Genomic DNA, 25,332 nt, shown 5'->3' with positions numbered 1-25,332 from the left:
CATGCAGGACCCATTCTCACAACTACAGAGGCCCCTGGGACACCCACCTCGCACGTTTCTACCACCACCTCTGTAAACCCGAGACTTGTTAGAGCACTCAGGGCCTTTGGGGAAGGGGGGCAGCAAGAAAATGAGAACCTTGGCATCCACTCATATCTACCACGTTTATTTCCAGTAAGAATAAATACACACAGAATGTGTTCTTTTCTGAGATACATTTTAATAAATTATCATTTTATAGGATTGAAATGTTTCACTACATGTTAATATGGTTCACATGGACCTGCAAAAATTCTGATTTTATTTCTTACAGCATTTGGCAAAAGCCCACATTCCATTAGCAGGGAAATGAAGAAAATTATTTGTGTATGCATAGTCCAGTAGCTTGGGGGCATTATCTCCCCAAGTGTGGAAAATATTGCTGAGACTATTATGCTTTAATGGAGAATGAAAGTGGGTCGCATGCCCAACAAGGAAATTTGCAGTCAGAGTCATATATGATTACCTTTGAAAGGAAACATAGAGTTAGATATTATAATTAAAATTAATTGAGAACAAATACTCCCTAAGCACTAAAAAATTAGGTGTATAAATGACTTTCAATCTATAATTTTACTTTCAAGAACCAATTGTACATACATTATGCAACTATTCATGTTTTCCAGAGATGGGCAGTACACTGTGTAATGCAATCTCAGTCTCAACAATTGCTTCATTATTAACTTTCCCATATATTAATAAAAACTGCAGTTGTGTAAATTATGTAAATTTCTTCAGACTCTGAACATGACAAAAATATCAATTACCAAAAAACCATACATTAATAAATAACTAAGTACAATGTGATAACATTCTAAAATGTAAAATCCTGAATTAGATCAAAACAATTTCCTTTGTACATGAACATAGGTTGCAAAATGTACAGTTATAATGGATCTATTCAGTAACAACATAATTGTAACCAACCTATTTTGTTTCACATAGTGGCTCAACAGAATATCAGTTTACTGGATGTCTTACTGTGTGCAGGCACTATGCTAATTGCTAGGTCCAGAAATGATGAATATATTGTCCTTATTCCTAAGAGCTTCCAATTTAATGAGGAAGACAGACATGTAAAGAAATATTTACACTACATGTGATACTCAGAGAACTAGGAGTTATTTCAGCAAGCTTGTTACCCTTGGAACCAATAGCATAATTTGTTGAGATAGTTAGCTATGTGTAGGGAATGTTGTCAAAGTTAATGGGATGAATAAAGCTTCCTGGCTCACAGCATTATTTAACAATGACATTATTTCGTGGAAATAGCATGCTCTATCCCATCAGACTAACAGCATAGGTGAAGCTCCAAACTTAGATGTTACTACCACTTACAATAGCTAGTTTTTATTGATTTGGGAGCAAATTGTCCTCCCATTAACCACCAAGGATGTGACTGCTCTGGTTTCTTTTATATACTTTTGAAGGTCTTTATTTGGAGTGCTTTTAAGAGTCTGAAAATCCTATCTAATGACAAATGATTGACTTAAGACTTAAAAATTTAGCTTTAGAATTCCCCTCCCAGAAAATGTGTGTTTGTAGTTATGCTGATGGGGGGTGGGGGACAGGTAAAGGAGAGAGATCCAGCAAGGCTATAGCTCAGCTTGGATTTATGAGAACTAGAGAGGTGGTTCAGGGAATAAAATGCCTGAATTATCAAGAGCTGGTCATATTCAACTTAAGAGGTGAGAGAATTAGGATAGATTTTGAGGCACCCGTACGAGGAAAGGCATGTAACCCCAGCCGTTGTGGCAGGTTTTAAAGTGCTAAGCATTTGAACAAGAAGGAATAAGACAACTTGATTTTAGAGAAAGGGGAGACATGCTACTGTTTGAAATACCTGTAGAGACAGCTCCTGAGGACCAGGGGCTGGAAGTTTTGCCAGGAGGCAGCAGTGCTTTCAGTGTGAGCAGTAATAGAACTTTTCAAAAATGAAGGCATTGAACTCTTTCTTCCTGAAAGAACTGAATTAGAAATTGAATTAAAAAAAATCAACTGTCAGAGTGAATCATCTTGTCAGAGTATTGTGGAGTTAGAGGGGCTTTTTCCAGCATGTCAGAAGCTGTATTGGATTCCAAGGATATTTTTAAGTTTGAATATGAGTCTAAGATTTAGAAGAGTTATCTTTTGATAAGTGTGTAATAGTATCATCCTGTGATTATATTCCCTGTCTAGATGAAATTTGATTAAGCATCATAGTGCCGTCAAACAATTTATAAACATATCTAGGTTTTTAAGATATAAAGATATTATTTTAAATCATATAATCTTTAACTAGAATCACTACATTTAACTATATAGTAACATTTGCAGCAAAATAGGAACTAATTCAGGAGAAAATTTTAGGTGCTGGTCTTTCAGTTTCTATTCTCTATGAAACAAATGTGCACCTGCGGTAGAGGGGAGGAAGAATGACTACTTGCAGTGCACTAGAAATGTCAGCACCATTTACAGATTTTTCCTGAGTGATGAAAAAAACAAACAGAAAAACAAATGAAGAACAGATTACAAATTCCCTTTGATAAGACTGCTCCTAAACTGGTATAGTTTGTAAGACTCAAGTCCTATTGAAACCTTGAGTATGCAGAGCCAATGAAATCAAGTTACTTAGAAGCCAAAATGCTAAATTAATCAGACGAGGAAGTCATCAGTTGTAGGTCAGAAAACTAGTCAGATTGAAATGTGTAAAGCGAATGTAGAAATCTTTGGTTGTATACTGCTGTGTAGGAACTGACCATCTGCCACATGGCACATTTGAAGACTTGTCTTATTCTAAATATGGCTTTGGAAAGTGGAGTAAAGTGATTTATGTTGAGTGGAAATCTGCCTCCCTAGAAATTCAAGCCTTTGTGTTGAGTTGCCCTCTGGGGCTGCCCAGAAGACATTTTTGAGTCATTTTCAATTCTAAATATAAAAGAATTCTCAAACACTGGATCCAATGAAACAGAGAATGAAGATCTAAAAGTAACACTACATTTTCAACAGTCCATCTAATCATTACATTGTATTTACTGCTTCCAAATCTCAGACTGTATATACATGCTTCTCTCTCTGAGTCTGATTTTCTCAACTGTGCCCCTTGAGCTCAGTACACTATACATGTTCGGTTGCTCTTGGTGTCTGGAGAAAAACAGAATCGTGTTGCAGGATGTGGTCACTCTCAAATTACATTCTAACTTTCAAGGGTAGCATGATGGACTACTGCTCTGATAAAGACTTCTTTTCCACCCAGAACCCAAGTTGAGTTTAACGGGAAAGCAGTTAATTTTCATTATGCAAATATTCTTCATACTGCTCAGTCTCACTGGCAGTAGATGAATAAAAGGTGCTCCACATTTTAAATCAAGTTTGCAGATCACTCCAGGAGTATTCATTAACTTTGAATTGATCTCATATAAATGTTGAATTTGTTTTCATATATAATAATGCCATATACCTACTTTCAATTTTAGAATATGTTACAATATTAGAATTTTTTGCATGCATAATCCAAATGTAATGGAGCAAGACAAATGATAAAGGATTTAGAAATGTTGAACAGAATTTTCCCACAAGAATGAAAGGAATCTGGGTAATGAGCACAATTATTTTGCCTCTTAGAATGCAACACTGGCTGAAGGATGATAATGAATGAGAGTAGACTATAAAGAAGAAGAAAAAAAGACTCAGGGAACAGGCCATAGGTAAAGGGATGTGTTATTTTCTCTTACCTAACTTTACAGACAGGATTACAACTCTTTCTGGATACTGAGAATAAACTTGAGAGATCAGAGACTTGCCTATCAGAGATCCATAATGACGGTGAGGCCAGAATGATAGACATGGTTCTTGGACATGGAGCCAGGGATCGGCAAGTTCATAAAGATGTAACTGGTTCAGTCTCTGAGCATGCGTGCATGTGGCTGGGTTCCTCAAGGATTTGGAACAGAGAGAACCATTTTTCAATATGTCAGACAGATAATGGAAGTGCTACCTTTACAAGAAGATGCAAAATTAGATAGAATTAGATCAGTTATTAATTGAGCCAAGCCCAGCACAGACCGCTGGGGAGCCAAGAATAAAGAGCAGTAGAAGAGGAAGAGTTTGGGTTTTTATGACTTTTCTTGCCTGATACAACTGACAAAGAGCACTCAGTTGCCAATGTAAAGGAATGGCAGTAAGAGAAAAAAATGATTAACAAGTAAACTGCAGCAATTGTAGAAAAGAGGCAGAAAGCCTTGTGTGTTAGAAAATATATTAAATCAAATGCAGAGGGAGCTACCTAGGCCTTGTTCTAGAAATATTACCATGAATCAATGGCCAATGAGAAGACTGGTGGACATCAAATAGAATAATGAAACAAGATCAGGAAGGGATTCTGTTTCAGCTTAGTTTCTCCTTTCTGGAAGAGATTAACAATTCCTAGAGTCAGTAATTAAAACAATACTTATTTTAAACATACTTTAATTATTTATATATGCTTAAATTGACAGTTCAGTAAATGCACAGATAGGTCACCCACTGTGTTATGGTCTTTCTTAAATATTTGTTTCCAAAGCCACAAATATATACACAAAGCCTTCATTAAATTTTCTTTTTTTCTTGCACACACACACACACACACCACAAATATATACACAAAGCCTTCATTAAATTTTTTTTTCTTGCACACACACACACACACACACACACACACACACACACAGGAAAGGGCAGAGCCAATTTAGGAAGGCAGGCCACCGGTTCTATAGAATACTTTTTATGCAACTGTCATCTGATTAGGGATAGTCCCTGATTTTGGAATTGCATGATAATGCAGTCTAATATCCTGTTCTATTTTGAAAAAAATATATATATATATATTTGAAGCATACAGTTGCATAAATCTATCTGGTATAGTAAAAGGACCTTTATTTAGGTATATTTTCACTTTTAAACCTAATATAGTTATATCTTTTAAACTTAGGGGAAAAAAAACCCATATTCTCTTGCAACACAGAATCATCCTAGCTGAGAACAAGGATGATTAATATCTTTCTTTGTTTGGGTTAAAGAGGATTAAGCATCTAAACAGATATAGCAGGTTGTGAATATGATCATCAAAAGCCCAGTCATTTAAAAAAAATTTAGAAAATAATTCACTATGACTAATTTACATAAGTAGTAAACACAGTGCTTTACAGATGGTATATATCATCAAAGAAAATTAGATACAGTACTAATTTAAATGCTGAAATTTCTTATTGCAACTCAAATTTGGACATTTAAAAATTAAAGAAATGCAACATAATGATACCCTTTTCTAGAAGTCAGAAATCCTACGTCCTCAATAATGTTGGAAGCTGGCAAGGATACAGATAAAGTATTTTAGGACTACCATCTCCAAATCCAAGAACTTCACTCAGTGGGTTACGTATTAAGAAATACTCAAATCAAATGTAACTCAGAACTAATAATTAAATCATGAATGTTAATTTACTGAGCTTGAGCTAAAAAATAAGAAAGATACGATACTGCTAGAAATTTGAAACCAACTAGTACTGAGAACTAATAGAATTAGCAATTTTAAAAGCATTTCAGTAATTGCTGATGGCATTATGGCATTATAAAATGGTACATTATGCCCTTAATGAAGAGTTGAATCATAAAAAAAAGTCAAGCCCCGTGCCTCGTGTTTAGTGTATAGTTTAGAAGGCTGGGGAAATACCCTGCATTTTAGAAAAGTTTACTTGACCAAAAAAAAAAAAAAAATGGTGAAAAGAAGCTAAGCCACGATCAGTAAGGATAGGAATTCAGCAACACTCACACTTGTAGTAACGGAACAAGCTTCTTACCTTTTTCTAATTTAATTTTCACTTCATCTAATATAGTGTGCAAATAATTCATTTTCACTACCTAAAGAGATTTTTCCCATCTAAACAGTACAAATCTGTGAACATTGATTTGTTCTTACTAGTCTTTCATGGATAAAGTATTCCAAAAATCAAGACATCAAAGCCTATGAGTTTTATTTACATATGAAAATACTAAGTATTCTGGATTCTCCAAGATTAAATTATACTCGATATAATTTTTGGTAAATGTATTTTGTATTTTAAGTTCCTGCCAATGCTAAGTCATATATGCTGTACATTCATAGTGATTCTCTAACAGAAGGTACATTTTATTTTACTAAGAGGCAAAGACCTTGTTACCACCTATTAAGGTTAACAGATTTATAGTAGGCTTCTACAACTGGAATAGTTTTAGAATGTCTAAGCACATACTCCTCTCAGAAATGATTAGAAAACCATGGGTCTCTGTATTTATTAAACTGAATCACCTGGCAGTAAAATTCAGTTAAGGCTCTTGGCATTGGTGAGACTTCTTCCCACTCAGATCTGCTGCTGTGGTAGACTTGCACTTCATCTGTGATTTCGTCTGGTGCGTAGTCACCACCCAAGATATAAATTTTGTCTTCAATTCCAACTGCGCCTGCATTAAAGCCTGCACATTCAAAGGAGCCCTCACCCTTCCAGACACAAGTATCTGGACAAAAACTATACACCTTATAGGTGGAAAGGTCACATATATACAGCGTGCAGTTTACTGGGACAGCTTTAATTAACGTTGCATGAAAAAACTGCCCGAACTCTGCTACTAGTTCAGACCACTGATCAGTGGTCGCGTTGTATTTAAAAAAGCAATCTAGTGATGGGTTAAAGGCATCTGTAATCTCTACCTCTGATCCAAGAACATAAATTACATTCTGGCATGCACTTGCTTCGGGATAGTATATACCCCTGGGTAATGGGCTAACGGATATCCATTCTTTGGAAAGAGGGTTGTAAGATTCAACATCTAAGAGACTTCTAATGTCCTGTGCGCCTCTGGTCTTTCCACCTATGACAAATAACCTATTGAGAGCCAAAACTGATGTATGCATGGTTCTTGGTGTCTTCATAGGTGATACCAGGAAGAAATCATTTTTAACTGGACAGTAGCACCAGGTTTGATCGGTTGCATCATGATAGGATTCTGCAATATGCAGCCGAACTGTTCTACAGCACGGCCCTTTGCAACCACCTGTCAGGAATATTTTCTCTCCGTAACTAGACAGACTAGACCCTGGCAAATCAATCAGGTGTGACTGTGGCAGTACTTTCCACGAATCACTGTTGATATTATAGCAAAATGTATATTGGTCTCCTCCATTTTCCTCAGTTTTGTGAACGAATATGTATTTTTCAGTTGTGGATGGTCGAGCGTCCGGGAAAAGCCCACCAGAACCTTGCACACACTTAACAGCATCCACGATCACATCAAAACAGTTTGTGCTTTTGAGTAAACACTCCTCATTGAGCAGACAGTCCCGAAGGGTCTCCTCAGATAACTGATGTAATCGGACCTTTTTAATCAAATAAGGCAGATGCTTTTGCCTTGATTCTAAGTTATGTTTGGTCCAACTAAGGACAACTTTCAGTACAGTTTCCTCTTCTGGGACATTTAGCTCATCTGATTCCAGGCATTTCTGCAGGACTCCAAAGTTCATCTCTAAGAAATCACTGGATTTAAATAGTAAGGAAAAGTGGTTCTGTACAAAGTACAGTGCATGATCGAATAAGCGGGGGGAGCCATAGCTGTCTGATATAGATAGTAACTGTAAACAGTTGACAAGGTTAATACTTTTTATTAAGAAGTCACTGCAAGCTTTGGCTAGGAAGGAAACTTGAAGAAATGAGGACAACTGGAAGAACATTTCCACATTATCATCCGTTATCTGTGTTTTCCCAGTATAGGCGTAGTCAAGGAACGCCTTCACGGCTTTGGAGGACAGGTTAGTGATGGTGACGCTCCCACCGTCTCTCTCTCTCATGTTTACCTCAAACATAGCCCTGCAACAATAAAGAGCACACAAGTGGGAATATGCCATCCGTGCTAGTATTCAACATTACCTGACAGATGCTTCCTTGACCGTCCACTTGAATTAAAATATGTATTTCACACATCAAGTTCATATTTCTGAAACATATTTTTAAAGCACCTTCATAGGTTGTTTTAATATCTAGAGTAGTTGTATGCCATGTTGTTTACCGTAAAGACATATATAGATACTACAGAACTCCCATATTGCAGAATACGTATGCTACAGCTGGGGTAGCGCACCTCATCCAAAGAAGGCTATGAAAAGATTCACATTTTGTAAACAAATTTCATGCTCTTAAATATTACTCATAAAATTAGGGTGAGATCTCTCTAATGGCTGAATTTCTTGTTTTATGAATTCATTAGTATCAACTCTGCAGATGATAACTAGAAGTACTTAAAATACGCTTCTGGGTTTCGGATTTAAAAGTATCTTTCAAAGTGATGCTCAGTGTGGCGGCAGTGAGACACGTGGGAGGTGGAATACCATGAGGTATCAGATATCTCCAAGGAACCTGTGTGGGAAATCCCAACAAACTAGATAAATTTAAATACATGTGTAAAGACATTTCATACAGCACTTTAGGAAAAAAGGGAATGTGATTTCACAAGGCTAAGCGCCAAGCCATAAGGCTAAAAATGATTGGAAATTAGACCGGCATGAGAGCTCTTCTGAGCTGTAATTCATCTCCACCTGGCAAAGCGGTAGAATCTGAGGAAGTGGGGACTTTGGGGGCTCAGTTTAAGTGAAAATATAAGGTATTTGGAAATGTCTGGCCAGGAGACTATGATGTATTTTGCTATTGGTTTTGGTAGACCTGATCTTGCCACCCATCCTTATCTTAACTTCATATGCAAAATATTCATTGTTACACAGACTCACCATGGCGGCTATCAGTGGTGTAGCGGGTGGAGGTGGAGATTAGAGAGAAAGAGCTACAAGGAAGGATGGACTGCCAGTACTTGATCATCTGGTACGACTGAGGACCATGGGTCTGGGTTCTGGTTTCATACTGGTTTGCACCTATACCACGTCGCCCAGGACACCTTTGTGAGCAGTGCCCCTGGGTCCTCAAGAATCTATGAGGAACCAGTGTAGCTCTTGGAGTGTGTTCTACAAGGTAACCTAAGCGATTCCAAAAACACTAGCATCCAACTGAGAAGAATGAGTGGCCTTCCAAATAAGAACAGCCTCCAGGACAAGGAAGGATGACAGAGCGCCTTCCCACTAGGCTCTTCTTCTGAATACACAAATGAATCATTACACAAATTCCATATGTGTTATACATTACGCACGGTCTTTCAATAATGTCAACTTAGCAGTATGAAACTGTGATAATAATTATGGTGGATTATGAAGACATGGTCATCAGTTTAGTGTACTTAAGAGCCTGGCCTCCAGCATCTGGCTGCCTTGGTGGGTATCTGGCTTCTGTTGCTTATTAGCTGTGTGACCTTGGGGGGGAGGGTGGACTTCACTGTGCTTCAAATTCTTCATCTGAAAAGGGGAATACTTTAGTATCTATTTCACTGAGCTTTCAGAGGAATACATGAGTTGATCAGTGCTATTAGCTATTATCATTATTTTAAGAAAATGTTTTCTATCCGATCCTATGTATTTTTAATTTATCACCAGCTTCCACATTTTCCTTGAGAGGATACAAGTAAGATCATATTTCTATACTACATCCTGTTCATCTTTAAAGTATCCAGTTAACATTGATCTCAAATTTACATTATCATGAAGTGATTGTACAATATGTGTTTCCTTTTCTGTCTTCTGTCCATGACTTTATATCTCATTTATAACTTTCATTTTCCAAAATCATTTTAAAGTACCCTTATCCTCCCAGGACTCCAGTGAATTTGATAACACAAATACTATGAATTAGGGGCTTTATCACATAAGAGTGTAAATTATAGAATTTCTGTCTTTATTTGTACATATTTTATATGAACTGTGTATTCCTTTAGTAAAATACTATATGTAATAATGGATGTAGATCATTATAAAATTGCCATTTGTATTACTTCAAAGCAGGAGAAAATTGTAAAACTGTATTGTCCGTTTTAACAGTAATCTTTAAAAATTTAAAGCGGATCCATAAAAGTTAGGAGTCAGCTGAACAAAATATTGTGGAAATTATGTACAGACCCATTTAATTAATAAATAACTTCTACATGAAGAGTAGAGGGCTGCCAATCCAAATGCTTACATGAACTTATTTTTTAACATAAAAACATAATACAGAAATCAACTTAGGTGTTTGCACCAGATTATGTCCATTTTTTTTGCCAGGTTTGGAAATAACAATAATAATAGCATTTAGTGTCAGTTGAATATAGTGGGCATGGTCCTGATCAGTATATATACACTATTTCATTTAACTCTTATTTATAATGACTCTGTGAGTTAGGTTCTAATTTATCATCTTAATTTTTACAAATAAGGAACCTGAAGGCCTAAAGAAATTAAGTCACTTGCTTAAGAGGCAACAGGCCAAGTCCTTAACCATTACAGGACCCAGCCCACGTGGCATGAAGAGTGGCAGGAGGGTGGGGGAGCAGAAGGGAGCTGCTGGGAAAAAATTGGTGGAACTATGGTATGGCCGAGCACAGGACGGTGGGGCGTTACCCAAGAGAGGACATGAAGAAAACAAAGAAAGAACTAGCATCTGTGTTGGCAAAGGTGTAGCTTCTGCATCCCCAGTGAGGTGGGATATGGCACTGAGCCACGGCTCCCCACTCAAGCAGAATGCCCCACAGGAACAGGATTTCAATTGATAGTGGATATCAATTTGCTTTTGCTGGTTCTCTTCAGAGCAACAGGGGTCTAACCAGATGCAAGGAGCAATACAGGAGTTTAATTAAGGATTAAAATCAGTATAAGTTAACTTGCATATAGTGTATTTATATCTTAAATCTTACTTTGTTTTTATAAATTTTATTTACTAGATATTTAAATCCTGTTTACCTTAAATAAAAAATTGTTTCTAAAACTGAACATAATGTAAATACTGCAATTAGGATCACAATTTTTGCAGTGTGACTAGGAGGGATGAAGGCCAGGATGTCACCAAGAGGTTTGTGTGTCTGACCAAGAGACCTCACAGGACGGTATGAGCTTGATCCAGTTACCTCAATACTAAGGTCATGTGGGGAACACTTACCCTTGCAGAATTAGAAGCCCACTGTCACCACAGTGGGTTCTTACAGTGTCATGACTAGGACACTCCTAAAGGATGATCTACAAAAGGAACCAAGTTATATTCAGAAGGTTGCCTAGAATCAGAACAAGTTGGGTGTTCTCCAGAAATGCTTCTGGAGGTACTTTTCCCCTATAAGAATGTCTTTGTCAAAGAGAGGTGAAACCTTGAAATCCTCTGTAGTGAGTCCTTCTCCCTTGTATAACCTACAGATACATGACTGAACTTGGTTTTCTCAGACTCATTTTCTTTGAACTATACTTTCAACTATACTTCCATTTTTTATCCATCTGTCTTCTCCTCTTTTTCTGAATACAGTGCAAGAAGTCCCCCAAACAAACTGACTCTAGATCGAAACAATTTTTTTCCAGAATGTTTCAAGGGACCAGTGTTCCATACAACCTTAGGAATGCTGACCTGGGAATATCTGAACTATTAAAAAAGGTAGTCTTAAATTTTCATATTCAAAAATCACTAGTAAATCTAATTAGCTTTTACAAATTAAAAATTACTGTTGCATGCTCCTGTAGGGAAGAAATTCAGTAGTTATGAAAAATAATAATGCAAAATCTGAGGCAGAGACAAACATGGTAAAGTACCTGAAAAAGTCACTGCACGCTGCTAAGACACAGCGATGACATGGGATTATTTCATCTTTCATGATGATTTCGAAATCATAAAAGACATTTTGTTCTCTAAAATTCTGCAGTACGCTTAAGATTTTCTGTCCATGATCTTCAGACACAAGGAAGTTGTTTTTCTTCTCAGATGGAAGTCCATTACATGAGTTTCGTTGATTGAAATGATATGAATTATCCATAGCCAATTCCCTTTGTTCTTAGAACTGGAATGGAAAAGAAAAATCACTGCTGTGGTTAGTCCTGATGAAATTTCAGATCCCAAGTTTGCTTAGTGTAAAAACAGTCATAACATAGTAAACCTTGTTCTAAACGTTTGTTTTCATGACATTTAATAATAAATTTCTTTTGAATTTTTATAAATACTGAGTTTACTAAAATAAAAAGTATATCCTTCAAGTATAACTTGAAGGAAAAAGTTCAAGGCTACAAAATTGTGTCAAATAGCACAATTTATAAGTTGTATGTATAGCTCACATAGGATCTTACTACATGACTCATCTGTTACATTTAAGAGGTATTATTTGCACAGTAGTTATCACATGGTTGTATACCCGACACATCCTGTCCCCTCCCATCCATTTACTTCCAGCAGCAAAGCAGATGTCAAAATACTAATCTTGAAGCCTAGATATATGCCTTCTGAGGTTCAACATTTTAGAGATAAATGACCAAAAAAGACCAGAATGTTGGACTGTATTTAGTTATGGCCTTTAGTAAGGAAGAAAAGTGAAATATTGGTTCCAGTTGGCTTACCTGAATGCCTTTTGTTTCTTTTTCTTGTCTGACTGCTGTGGCTAGGACTTCCTATACTATGTGGAATCAAACAGTGAGAGTGGACATCCTTGTCTTGTTCCTGACCTTAGAGAAAAAGTTCTCCATTTTCCCCCATTTAGGATGATATTAGCTCCATGTTTTTCATATATGGCCTTTATTATGTGAAAATATGTTCCTCTAAACCTATTTTGTTGACAGTTTTTATTTTTACCATGACTGGGTGTTGAACTTTGTCAAGTGCTTTTTCTACTGTTGATCATCTATTGAGATGATGGTTCTTATCCTTTCTCTTATTGATGTGATATATCATGTTGATTGATTTGCAAATACTGAACCACCCTGGCAACTCAGGAATAAATCTCCCTTGATCGTGGTGAATGATTTTTCTAGTGTATTTCTGAATTTGGCTTGATAGTATTTTACTGATAAATTTTGCACCTATGTTCATCAGGAATATTGGCCTGTAGTTCTCTTTTAGTGGACTTTTTATCTGGTTTTGGTATCAGGGTAATATTGGCCTGAAAGAATGAACTTGGAAGTTTTCCTTCCTTTTCTATTTTTTGGAAGAGTTTGAGGCATTAACTCTTCTTTAAATGTTTGGGAGAATTCATCTGTGAAGCCTTCTGGTCCTGGACTTTTGTTTATTGGGAGTTTCTTGATTATTGGCTCAATTTATTTACTAGTTATTGGTCTGTTCAAGTTTCCCATTTCTTCCTGTTTCAGTTTTGGTAGTTTATATGTTTCTAGAAATTTATCCATTTCTTCTAGGTTGTCCAATTTGTTTGCATAGATGTCATTAAAATTCACTTATGATTGTTTATATTTCTGTGGTGTTTGTTATTATTTCTCCCCTCTCATTTGTGATTTTATTTGAGGCCTGTCTCCCTCTTTCTCTCTCTCTCTTTTTAACCAAGTTGGCCTATTTGAAAGCAGGACACAAAACAGTGTAACTTTATTTTAAAAGGACTTTTATATTTTTAAAATATTTTATTTATTTACTAGAGAAAGAGAAAGAGAGAGAGAGAGAGAGAGAACAGCAGGGGGAGCAGGAGGGAAAAGCAGGCTTCCTGCTGAGCAGTAAGCCCAACATGGGGCTCGATCCCAGGACCCTGGGATCATGACAGGGCAGACACTTAACTGACTGAGCCACCGAGGCCCCTTTAGAAAGGTCTCTTAAATATGAGATCAGAAATCCAAGATAGTTGAAGGCCAGATCATTGTGACTTTCCCAAATTCAGTTTTATGCATACAACTTTACCTCACCAAAAAGCAAGGAAGTGGGAAACAAAAAGGAAAAGACTGAGAACTAAGGGAGCCAGAGAAATAAGGAAACTTAATTCCCTTAGTATGTTCTTATTTTGGTTATCTATTGCTTTACAAATTACCCAAAAACTTAGTGGCTTATGACAACAATTTTTATCTCTAATGGTTCTATGGGTTTAGCTGGAGCTTCTTGCTTGGGGGGCTTTCATATACTTAGAGTCAGATGGCAGCTCTGGCTGGAGTTGTCTGAAGGCCTGACTAGGCTACAGGTCCAATATGATTCCTTTTTTTCACATTTCTGATGCTTCAAATGGGATGGCTAAAACAGATGGGTCTCTGTCTGTGTGTGTGTGTGTCTCAATGCAGTCTCTTTCCATGTGGCTAGCTTATACTTCCTCACAGCATGGCAGTCTCAGGGTAGCTGTACTTCTTATATGATAGCTTGGTTCTCCCAGAGGGAGTGTTTCAAGTTCCAAGTGGAAGCTATATACTGGAGAAGTAGTCTGAATGGTTTACAGCATCAGTTAAAGTTCTAGTCTAGGACTGAAACCATCTGCTGTATTGTCCAATACAGTAATCATGAGCTATGTATTGCTATTCAAATTTATCTTATCTAAGATTAAATTAAACTAAAAATTAAGTTCTTTGGTTGCTCTAGCTATATTTTAAGTAATCAGAAGCCATGTGTAGTGCGATGGTTACTTTTATGTGTTAACATGACTGGGCCATGGAAGGCCCAGATACATGGCTAATCATTGTTTCTGGGGGTGTCTGTGAGAGTGTTTGTGGCTGAGATTAACATTTGAAGTAACAGACTAAATAAAGCAGACTGCCTTCTCTAATGTGAATGGGACTCATCAAATCCTTTGAAAGCTGGAACAGAACACAAGGCCAAGTAAGAAAGAATTCTTTCCCTCTGCCAGATTGTCTTCAGCAGAGAAGCTGAAATTTTCTATTTTCTTAACTTGGTTTGAGTACTTTTCTATATGTAGATTTTATTTAGTCATAATTATTACAAGTGCTATCAAAGAGAAAGGGTGCTGGAAGTTTTACGAAGGGGATAAGGGAACTCAATCCACAAGATACCTGAGGCCACTGAAATGGATAAAGATCAATCAAGGGAAAGAAATAAAATTAGTAAAGAGGAGGGCCAAAGACAGAATACCGAGGGTAACTAACCTTAAGGGATAGACCATTTAGTTGAACAATTATTTGTGTATGACCTGCTTCCTACAAGGTGATAGTCTAGATGAACTGAAAATATAGTGGAAAGTATGATTTGCAGAAGACACAGGTAAAGTTCTATGGCTAAGGAAGAACTCGCAAAGAACAGGGATAGAAATGGAGGAAAAGTAGGAGAGGCAGTAGAGAGCAAAGAGAATTTCATGTAGGAAGTAGTTACACATCATCTAAAGCTGAGGAAAAGTTAGGGAAGGTGAGGACTGAAAAGATATCACTGATGATTTGGGGGTGGGATGAAGAGAGGCCACATTACATGATGGACACAATCTGTATACATTATTTTTTAAAGAAATTGGGGACTAGAGGAGTAGATGTATTCTAGGAAATTCCATTTTCTTTTGTTTGAGATGGAAAAATCTGGGCATGTTAATACAATGAGGAGAAAGTGACACGATGGAGGTGAATTTTGATAGATGATTACAACAGTAAATTTAACATCTATGTCTGTGTTACAAAGCAAATCTTTCTGGGCCTTTAAACCAATAAATCAGAGAACAACACTGTATGGTAAAAACCTCCATTTCTGTTAACAGGTAAACATTGATAGGGGAATAAATGGAGAGAGACTCTTTAACTTTTATATTTCCACCCCACATGATGTCAGTGGAGACCATACGGGAGCAGTAACTATGATCTCCTCTCTTCCCAGCCAGTGTTATCAGAAGATGTGGTGGGGGGCTGAACTCCCAACTCTATCCAGCAGTAAAAGGAACCACCCTGTCTCAGGTGTCCACAGAGATGAGGTGGAAAATCTGGACTTCCATCCCAACCCAACAGTAATGAGGTGACGGTCTGAACCCAACAGAGCACTGTCAAAAAAAAGACCCACTAAAACACAAGATTTAAATAAGATGTAATCTTATAATACCCAATATATCCCAACCAGGTACATATCAAGCTGAAAGAGAAAAGACAATAGACCCCAACGCAGATGACATAGATGTCAGAATTATCTACCAAGAATTTTAAAGCAGCCTTCACAGGGATGCCACAATGAGCAATTACAAAGTCTGTGTGATATCAATTATTTTTAGTCATTTAAGGTTTGTTTTGTGCATCAGGATATGGTTACTCTTGGTAGATGTCCCATGGCATTTGAAAGTAATGTGTGTTGTTTTGTTAGGTGGAGTTTTCTATAAATATTGATTAGATTCTGTTGATTGATGATATTGAGTTCGGTGTCATTTCTTGCTATCCTCTTGTTCTATTAATTTAAGACAGAGAAGTTTGAAGTCTCCAGCTGTAACAGTACATTTATCTACTTTTCTTATCAGTTCTATCAGTTTTTGCTTCACATATTTTGCAGCTCTCTGTTTTGTACCTAGACAATTAGGTTTGCTATGACTTCTTGGTGGGTTAACATGTAATATTCCTCTCTGTCCGTTATAATTTTCCTTCACTTTGTCTAGTATTAATATAACCTTGCTTATTTCCTTTTAATTAATACTTATATAGTATACATATTTTCACCCTTGACCTTCAACTTACTTATATCATTGTATTTGAAGTGAGTGACTTATAGGAAATGTATAAAGTTGGATCATTTTTTAAAAATCGATTCTGCTAATCTCTTTTAATTAGCATGTATAAACCATTTATATTTAGTGCAATTACTGATAAATTAATACTTAGTTCTGCTTTTTGGTTGTTTTCTCTAATTTCTCTGTTTCTAATTTATTTTTCTTCTTCTTCCTGTCTTCCTGTGGGTTACTGAATCTTTTTTAGAATTCCATTTTGAGTTGGCTACAGTGACTATGAGTGTACCTCTTTGTATGGACTTTTCAGTGGTTGTTCTAGGTATTACGTGTGTGTGTGTGTGCGTGTGTGTGTATGGTACATGTATATGTAAAAGATACATATCATGACAATACTTGTGTAAACATTTTACTAGTGTGAATAAAGTGTATAAACTTTACAATCTTTTATGTCCCTTTACACGCTCTCATACCCTTATTATATAGTTGTTTAAATAATTCCTTACATGTCCTGAGATCTACATTAGGCAGTGTTATGATTTTTTGCTTTGACCTCAAGTAACTATAACAAGAAGGGCAAAATAAACTCAATAAAGTCAGATGAAGGGAAATGATAAAGAGCAGAAATCTATGAAAATGAAAATAGAAAGCTGCAGAGAAAATCAATGAAAGAGTTTCTTCTTGGATAAATTCAATAAAATAGACAAACCTTAGCAAGACTGACAAAGAATAAAAGAGAGAAGACATACATTACTGATACCAAGAATGAAACAGAGGAATTACACAGACCTTGAGGCTAATCAGAAAGATAAGGAAAGGAATACTATAAACAACTCTACATGTAACAATTTAATAGCACAGATGAACAAATTCCTCAAAAAAAAACCCCACAACTCACTCAAGATGAAATATAAAATTTGAACAGCCTTGCAACTATTAAGGAAATTAAATTTACCAAAAGTTTAAAAAAAGAGTTACTATCAAATCTATATTTTCTCCAGAATGCAGAAGAGGAGGGAACACTTCCCAAGTAATCTTATGAAGTCAGTACTACTGTGGTGACCCAGACAAAGACAACACAAAAACAAAGAAAAAACCAAAGTACATATCAATATCCCTTACAAATATACATATTTTTTAAAACTAGCAAAAATAATTCAGCAGTTTCTAAAAGGAATTATTCACAAGGCCAACCAAATAGGCTTATTCCATGATATAAGGATGGTTCAGTATTCAAATATCAATGTAATGCACTACTGAAGCAAACTAAAAAAAAAAAAAAAAAAAAAAAAAAAAAAAAAAAATCCCATAATCCTATCAATTGACACAGTAAAACTACTGAAAAATCCCACACGTATTCATGAGAAAACCTCCTAGCAAACAAAGAACAGAGAACTTCAACTTGATAAAGGACATCTATTAAAAATCTATAGCTAATGTTACACTAAATGGTAGGAGACTGAATGCTTTTGCTCAGAGATGATGAAAATGGCAAGTATGTCCACTCTTAACATTGCTATTCATCATAGTACTAGAAGTTCTAGCCAGCACACTAAGGCAAGAAAATTCTACAAAATTCATATACATTTGAAAGGAAACAAACTGCCTCTGTATTTACAGGAATAGAAACTCTCAAGTAACCTACAAAATATTCATACAGCTAATAAGTGAATTCAACAGTGCCATAGGATATAATATCAACATACAAAATCAGTGGGTTTTTTGTAAGCTACCAATGAACAAATGGGAACCAAAGTTTAAAATATAAAACCATTTACAACAGTGGAAGAAAGAAAGAAAGAAACAAACTAGGGACGTCTGGGTGGCGCAGAGGTTAAGCGTCTGCCTTCAGCCCAGGGCATGATCCTGGAGTCCTGAGATTGAGTCCCACATCGGGCTCCCTGCATGGAGCCTGCTTCTCTCTCTGCTTTCTCTCTCTCTCTCTCTCTCTCTCTCTCTCTCTCACACACACACACACAAATAAAATCTTTAAAAAACAAACAAACAAACAAACAAACAAACTGATTTAGGTATAAAATCTACCAAAACATGTGTGGAACTTGTACACTGAAACTAAAATATGCTGACAAAAGAAACTAAAGAAACCAAAATAAATTGAGAGATTATGCCATGTTTATGAACTGGAAAAATCAACATAGTAAGGATGTCAATTCTCCCCATAATGATAATACAGGTTTAACAAAATTATGATAAAAATCTCAGTAAGATCTTTTTGCAGACTATTCAAATACTTATATGGAAAGACAGGAAAATAAATAGCTAACACAGTTTTGACAAATAATGGTAATGTGGGAAGAATCAGTTTACCAGATTTCAATACTTACATAGCTACAATGATCAAGACTGTGTGATATTGGTGAAAAGACGGACACATAGATTAGTGGAACAGAATATATAATTAAGAAATAACTCCACTCAAGTAAAGCCAACTATTTCCTGACTAATATTCAAAAGCAATTCAATGGTGTAAAGATAATCTTTTAACAATGTTGAAACAGATGGATACTCACAGGCAATAAGTAAACTTCAACCTAAATATCACATTTCATACAAAAATTAACTCAGAATGGGTGATAGGCTTAAATGTAAAATGTAAAAACTGTAAAACTTTTAGAAGAAAATATAGGAGAAAATCTCTGTGACAAAGAGTAAGCACAATCCATAAAACAGAGGGAAAATGTTAATTTGAATGTTAACCAAATTGAAAATGTTTCCTCTGTGAAAGACCCTGTTAAGAGGAAGAAAAGACCACCTATAGCCTAGGAGAAAACATTTGCAAATGAAATCTGATAAAAGATTAATACCTATATAAAGAATTCTCAAAACCCATCAGTAAAAAAACAAACAATTTGGTTTAAAAATGGGCAAAAGACATGAAGATGTATTTCACCAAAGAAAATATAGAGATGAACACATGAAGTTAAGTATCATTAGTCAAGGAAATACAAAATTACGACCACAATGAAACAGCACTGCCATTCTTAGAATGGCTAATAAAAATAAACTGATAATATAAAATGATTAAGAGGCCACAGAGACATTGTGTCATTCACATGTTGCTAACAGAAATTATTTGGAAGTTTCTTAAAAAGCTAACCACAACTTGATGACCCCACCTGGCCAGGGAACTCCGTGTGCAGTCCTGCCTGACTCAAGGCCCCAAACAACGAGCCATACCAGCTTTAGAGCCTGTTTTTGCCACTGTGCCTGGCAGGAAAGCTAATTTTTAGGTGCTGAGTGCAGCCCCCTGCCCCACCCCACCAGACCAGAGCATCCAGGACACGGAGCAGCTCAGCAGCACTTGAGAGGAGTGCCTAACCAGGGTCTCTGCCCATCTGCAGAGCCCAGCAGGGGACTCCATCTGGCCAGGGAGCTCCGTGTGTTTTGCCTGATTCCTGTCTCTGACTACCAAGTCTAACTGGATCTGGAGGCTGTTACACAGCCCTTGCCAAGGCTGAGAAGCAAATTCAAAGCTCTGCCTGGCACTGAATATAGCCTCCAGGCCTGCCCAACCAGCAAGCCTAACCAGAACACCTGAGAAGCTGTGTAGCCCAACCTAGAGCCAAGCTTGCAACAGCACTTGAGCAGAGAGCCAAACTAGCAGTTCTTTCCATCTTTAGAGCAAAACTGGTGGTACTGTCTGAGCAAGGAGTTTGGTGGGCAGCTCTGCTGGATTCACGTCCCCAACCAGCAAGCAAAAGGGCCACAGAGACTGTTGTAAAACAGGGCAAGGTAGCAAATTTGTAGCCCTGCCTAACTGTTGAGTATAGCACCCAGTTCTGCCTGAGTAGGAAGTTTAACCAGAGAATTCAACACAAAGAATCAAGGATTGGGACATCTGGGTGGCTCAGTGGTTAAGCGTCTGCCTTCAGCTCAGGGCGTGATCCCTGGGGTCCTGGGATCAAGTCCCGCATCGGGCTCCCTGCATGGAGTCCGCTTCTCCTTCTGCCTATGTCTCTGCCTCTCTCTCTGTCTCTCACGAATAAATAAATAAAATCTCAAAAAAAAAAACAAAAAACAAAAAACCCAACAACCTAAGAATCAAGGATTATGAAGAATCAGGTAAACAATGACATCACCATAAGAAAGCAATAAAGCTCCAATAACTGACCCTAAGGAAATGGGAGATCTGCGACCTATCTGCAAAGAATTCAGAAGGAGAAATAAAATAATGCTAATTAACATTATAAAAATAAATAAATGTTTGTAGACCTAACTGATAATGCTAACTATGCAGTCAAAATCAGATTCTCAGGGGATCCCTGGGTGGCTCAGCAGTTTAGCACCTGCCTTTGGCCCAGGGCGTGATCCTGGAGTCCCGGGATCGAGTTCCACGTTGAGCTTCCTACATGGAGCCTGATTCTTCTCTGTCTGTGTCTCTGCCTCTCTCTCTCTTTCTCTCTCTCTCTGTATCTCTCATGAATAAATAAATAAAACCTTTAAAAAAATCAGATTTTCTAATATTGTAATCGTATTCTAAAACATGTAATTCATTTACAACTCTAGTTTAAAATTAAAAAAAATAAACATTAAAAATAACCATAAATATAATAATCTGTTTTTGATACACAATATAAAATATATGTAAACTGACAGGTGCCTGACTGGTTCAGTCAGAGGAATATGTGACTCTTAATCTCAGAGTTGTGAGTTTGAGCCCCACATTGGGTATAGAGATTACTTAAATATAAAATCTTTAAAATAATATATATTTATGTAAACTGAAACATTAACAAACTGCGAGGAGAGAAGTAAAAATTTAAAGTTTATATGTTATTAAAATTAAGTTGTTATCAACTTAAAATAGGATGTTATAAATAGAATGTTATTTTATGTTAGTAACATGGTAACCAAAAAGGAAAACCTTGTAGTAGTCATATAAAAGATTATGATAAAAGAATGACAAAATACTGCTACAAAAAGTCATCAAACCACAATAAAGTGAAAAGTATCTACAGTCAGAACACAGTTAACTAAATGACAATAGTAAATCTTTAACTGCTAATGATGAAATGTAAACAGATTAAATTCTCCAATCAAAAGACATAGTATGGCTGAACAGATAAAAATACAAGATCTAATGATACGCTGCCTACAAGAGACTCTTTAAAAACACATGCAGACTGAGAATGAAGGAATGGGAAAAAATATTTCACCCAAATGGTAATCAAAAGAAAGCAGAGATGCTATACTTATATCAGACAAGAAACTTTAAATTAAAAATAGTCAAAGGAGATAAAGAAGGTCACTATACAATGATAATGAAGTTAACAATCCATTAAGAATATATAATTGTAAAGGTTTATGTACTCAATATCAAAGCTCCTAAATATATAAAGCAAATACTAACAGAACTGGCAGTCTTAAACAGAAATAAAATAATAATTGGGGATTTTAACATCCCCCTCAGCAATGAATATATCATCCAGACAAAGAAGCAATAAGGAAACAATGGATTTGAAGAACATTATAAATCAAAAGGACCTAAGTGACATATACAGACACAGAAATTTTGTAGGATAGAGCAAATGTTAGGCCACAATACAAGTCTTAGCAAATATAAGAAGACTGAAATCACACCAACTGTTTTCCAGCAACAATCATATGAAAGCAGAAATCAATACTGGTAAAATCCACAAATACATTAAAATTAAACACACTTCTGAATAACCAAGGCATGAAAGAAGAAATTAAAATGGAAGTAAAATAATGTCATAAGATAAATGAAAATACAACATACCAAAACTTATGGGATGTAGCAAAAGCAGTTCTGAGAGAAGTTTATAGCAATAAGCACAACAGCTAGAAGAAAGTAAGATTCCAAATAAACAGTCTAATTTTAATCCCAAGGAACTAGAAATAACATAATAAGCCCACAGTTAACAAAATTAAGTATATAATAAAAATCAGAGCAGAAATAAATGAAATAGAAAAAAGGAAAACAATAGAAAAATTGACAAGAGTAAAAGTTGGTTCTTGGAAAAGATGAACAAAATTGGTAAACCTTTACCTAACAACTACAGAGACAGTGAGAACTCAAATAAATAAAATTATAAGTGAAGGAGGAGACAAGTGATGCTACAGAAATGTAAAAGATCATAAGAAACTACTATGAACAATTATACAAAACTAAAAACTTAAAATAGCTAAATTTCTAGAAGCATACAACCTACCAAGTCTGAACCACAAAGAGTAGAAAATAAGATTGAATTAGTAATCAAAAACTTCCCAACAAAGAAATGCCCAAGACCAAATGGATTCATTGGTGAATTTTACCAAACATTTAAAGAGGAATCAATACCCATCCTTCTACTCAAAAAACTGAAGAGAAGGGCATATTCCTAAACTCAATTTATGAGGCCAGTATTACCATGCTATCAAAGCTAGATAAGGCACTATAAAAACAAGACAAAACAAAACAAAAAATCCTACAGGCCAATATCCCTGATGACTATAGATCCAAAAAGTCCCAACAGAATTCTAGCAAACTGAATCCAACAGCACATGAAAAGGATAATATACCAGGGCACCTGGGTGGCTCAGTGGTTGAGTGTCTGCCTTTGGCCCAGGGCGTGATCCCAGGGTCCTGGGATCGAGTCCCGCACTGGGGTCCCGGCAGGAAGTCTGCTTTGCCCTCTGCCTATGTTTCTGCCTCTCTGTGTCTCTCATGAATAAATAAATAAAACATTTAAAACAAATAAAATAAAAAATAAAAGGATAATACACCATGATCAATTAGGATTTAAAACCAGGATGCAGGATGATTGAACATATGTAAATCAATAAATGTAATTTACCACACTAATAGAAAGATAAAAATCATATGATCATCCAACAGATGGAGAAAAAACATTTAAAAATTCAACAACCATTCATGATAAAAATTCTCAATTAATTGGGCATAGAAGGAAAGTGGGTATAGAATTCTCAAATAATAAAAGGCCATATAGGACAAACCCATAGCTAACATCAAACTCAATGGTGCAAGGTTGAAAGCTTTTCTTCTAATATCAGGACCAAGAGAAGGTTGTCCACTCTCACCATTATTCAACATAGTACTAGAAGTTCTTGCCAGAGCCATCAGGCAAGAAAAACAAATAAATGGAGTCAGAATTGGAAAGGAAAAAAGTAAAACTGTATTTGTTTGCAGATGACATTTTATATGCAGAAAATACTAAAGACAGCACCCCGCCCAAAAAAGTAACAACTACTAAATGAATTCAGTAAAGCTGTAAAATACAAAATCAACATACAAAAATCAGTAGCATTTCTATACACTAACAAAATTTAAAAATAAAACAATCTCATTTATAATAGCATCAAAACAATAAAATACTTAGGAATAAATTTAACCAAGTAGGTCAAAGACATACACTGAAAACTATAAAACACTGATGTAATAAGAAATTGGAGAAGACATAAATTGAGTACAAATACTCTATGGCAAAAAGATAGTTTCCTCAATAAATGATGCTGGGAAAATTGGATATTCACATGCAAAAGAATGGAACCAGACTCATATCTCATACCATTCACAAAAATTAAGTCAGTTAAAAAGACTTAAATGTGAGACCAGTAAAACCATAAATTCCTAGAAGAAAAGTAGGGAATCAGCTCCTTGACATTGATAATAGCAGTGATTTTTTTTGGCTAAGACACATAAGGTAGGCAGCCCGGGTGGCTCAGTGGTCTAGCGCCACCTTCAGCTCAGGGCCTGATCCTGGAGCCCCAGGATGGAGTCCCACAGCAGGCTCGAAGGGAGCCTGCTTCTCCTTCTGCCTGTGTCTCTGCCTCTCTCTCTCTCTCTGTCTCTCATAAATAAATAAAATCTTTAAAAAAAAAAAAAGACACATAAGGTACATGCAACAAAATAAAACATAAAGAGTGGGACTACATGCAAACACAAAACTTCCACACTGTAAAATAAGTGATCAACCAAATGAATAGGCCACCTACAGACTGGAAGAAAATATTCTCAACCTGCACATCTGATAAGCTATTATCCAAAATATATAAGGAACTTATAGAACTCAATAGTAAATAAAGTCCAAATGATCCCATTAAAAATGAGCAATGAACATAAATAGACATTTTTCCAACGATATTCAAATGGCTAACAGGTATGTGAAGTGGTGCTCAGTGTCTCTAATCAAGAAAAGGCTAATCAAAACCCTGAGAGATAAACTCACACTTGTCAGTATGTTGTCAAAAAGATAAGAGACAGCAAGTACTGTTGGGGACATGAAGAAAAGGAAACCTTGTATATTTCTGGTGGGAACGTAAACTAGTGCAACCAACACAGAAAACAGTATGGAGGTTCCTCAAAATTCTAAAATAAAACTACAATATGATCTGCCAATTGAGCTTCTAGGGAATGTATTGAAAAGAAACTAACTTACTGACCTGAAAAGATATCTATCTGCCATGTTCACAGCAGCACATTCACAATAGCCAAGATAAAGAAGCAATTTAAATATCTGTAGATTGATAAATAAAATGTGAAATATACATACATACATGCAAACACAGTGGAGTATCAGCCATAAAAAATAATTCCTACACCAAGAGACCTTGAGGGCATTATGCTAAGTGAAATTATAAAGACATACTGTATAATGTCACTGTTTTTGTGGAATCTTGAAGAAAAAAAACTCATGGAAACAGTTAACTCATTTTTGGTGGGGGGGGGGCGTGGGGGGGAACTGAGTGAAAGAGGTGAAAAATGTACAAATTTCCAGTTATAAGAGAAATACGTTCTGGAGATATAACATACAGCATGATGAC

The 25,332-nt window shown here is 36.1% G+C and overlaps 1 protein-coding gene across 6 annotated transcripts in view; it reads right to left on the bottom strand.

The window, feature by feature from the left end:
* Positions 1-200: 200 nt before the first annotated feature.
* Positions 201-25,332, bottom strand: part of KBTBD3 (kelch repeat and BTB domain containing 3) — a 31,961-nt gene continuing 6,829 nt past the window's right edge. For 2 of the 6 annotated variants that reach the window (XM_035717043.2, XM_035717044.2), the window contains exons 2-4: positions 11,732-11,976; positions 6,344-7,895; positions 201-505 (exon numbers count right to left, since the gene is read on the bottom strand). In XM_035717043.2, coding sequence (XP_035572936.1) covers positions 431-505; positions 6,344-7,895; positions 11,732-11,952 — 1,848 coding nt within the window. In that variant the 5' untranslated portion in view covers positions 11,953-11,976 and the 3' untranslated portion in view covers positions 201-430. Of the gene's footprint in view, positions 7,896-11,096; positions 11,174-11,731; positions 11,977-25,332 lie in introns of those variants that run through there. The other 4 variants (XM_035717046.2, XM_035717047.2, XM_035717045.2 and 1 more) reach the window with 4 other exon arrangements.

The sequence above is a fragment of the Canis lupus genome, chromosome 5 (assembly GCF_003254725.2).
Source record: "Canis lupus dingo isolate Sandy chromosome 5, ASM325472v2, whole genome shotgun sequence".
In the NCBI taxonomy this organism is placed as follows: Eukaryota; Metazoa; Chordata; class Mammalia; order Carnivora; family Canidae; genus Canis; species Canis lupus.
This window is presented reverse-complemented; position numbering and strand designations above follow the sequence as displayed.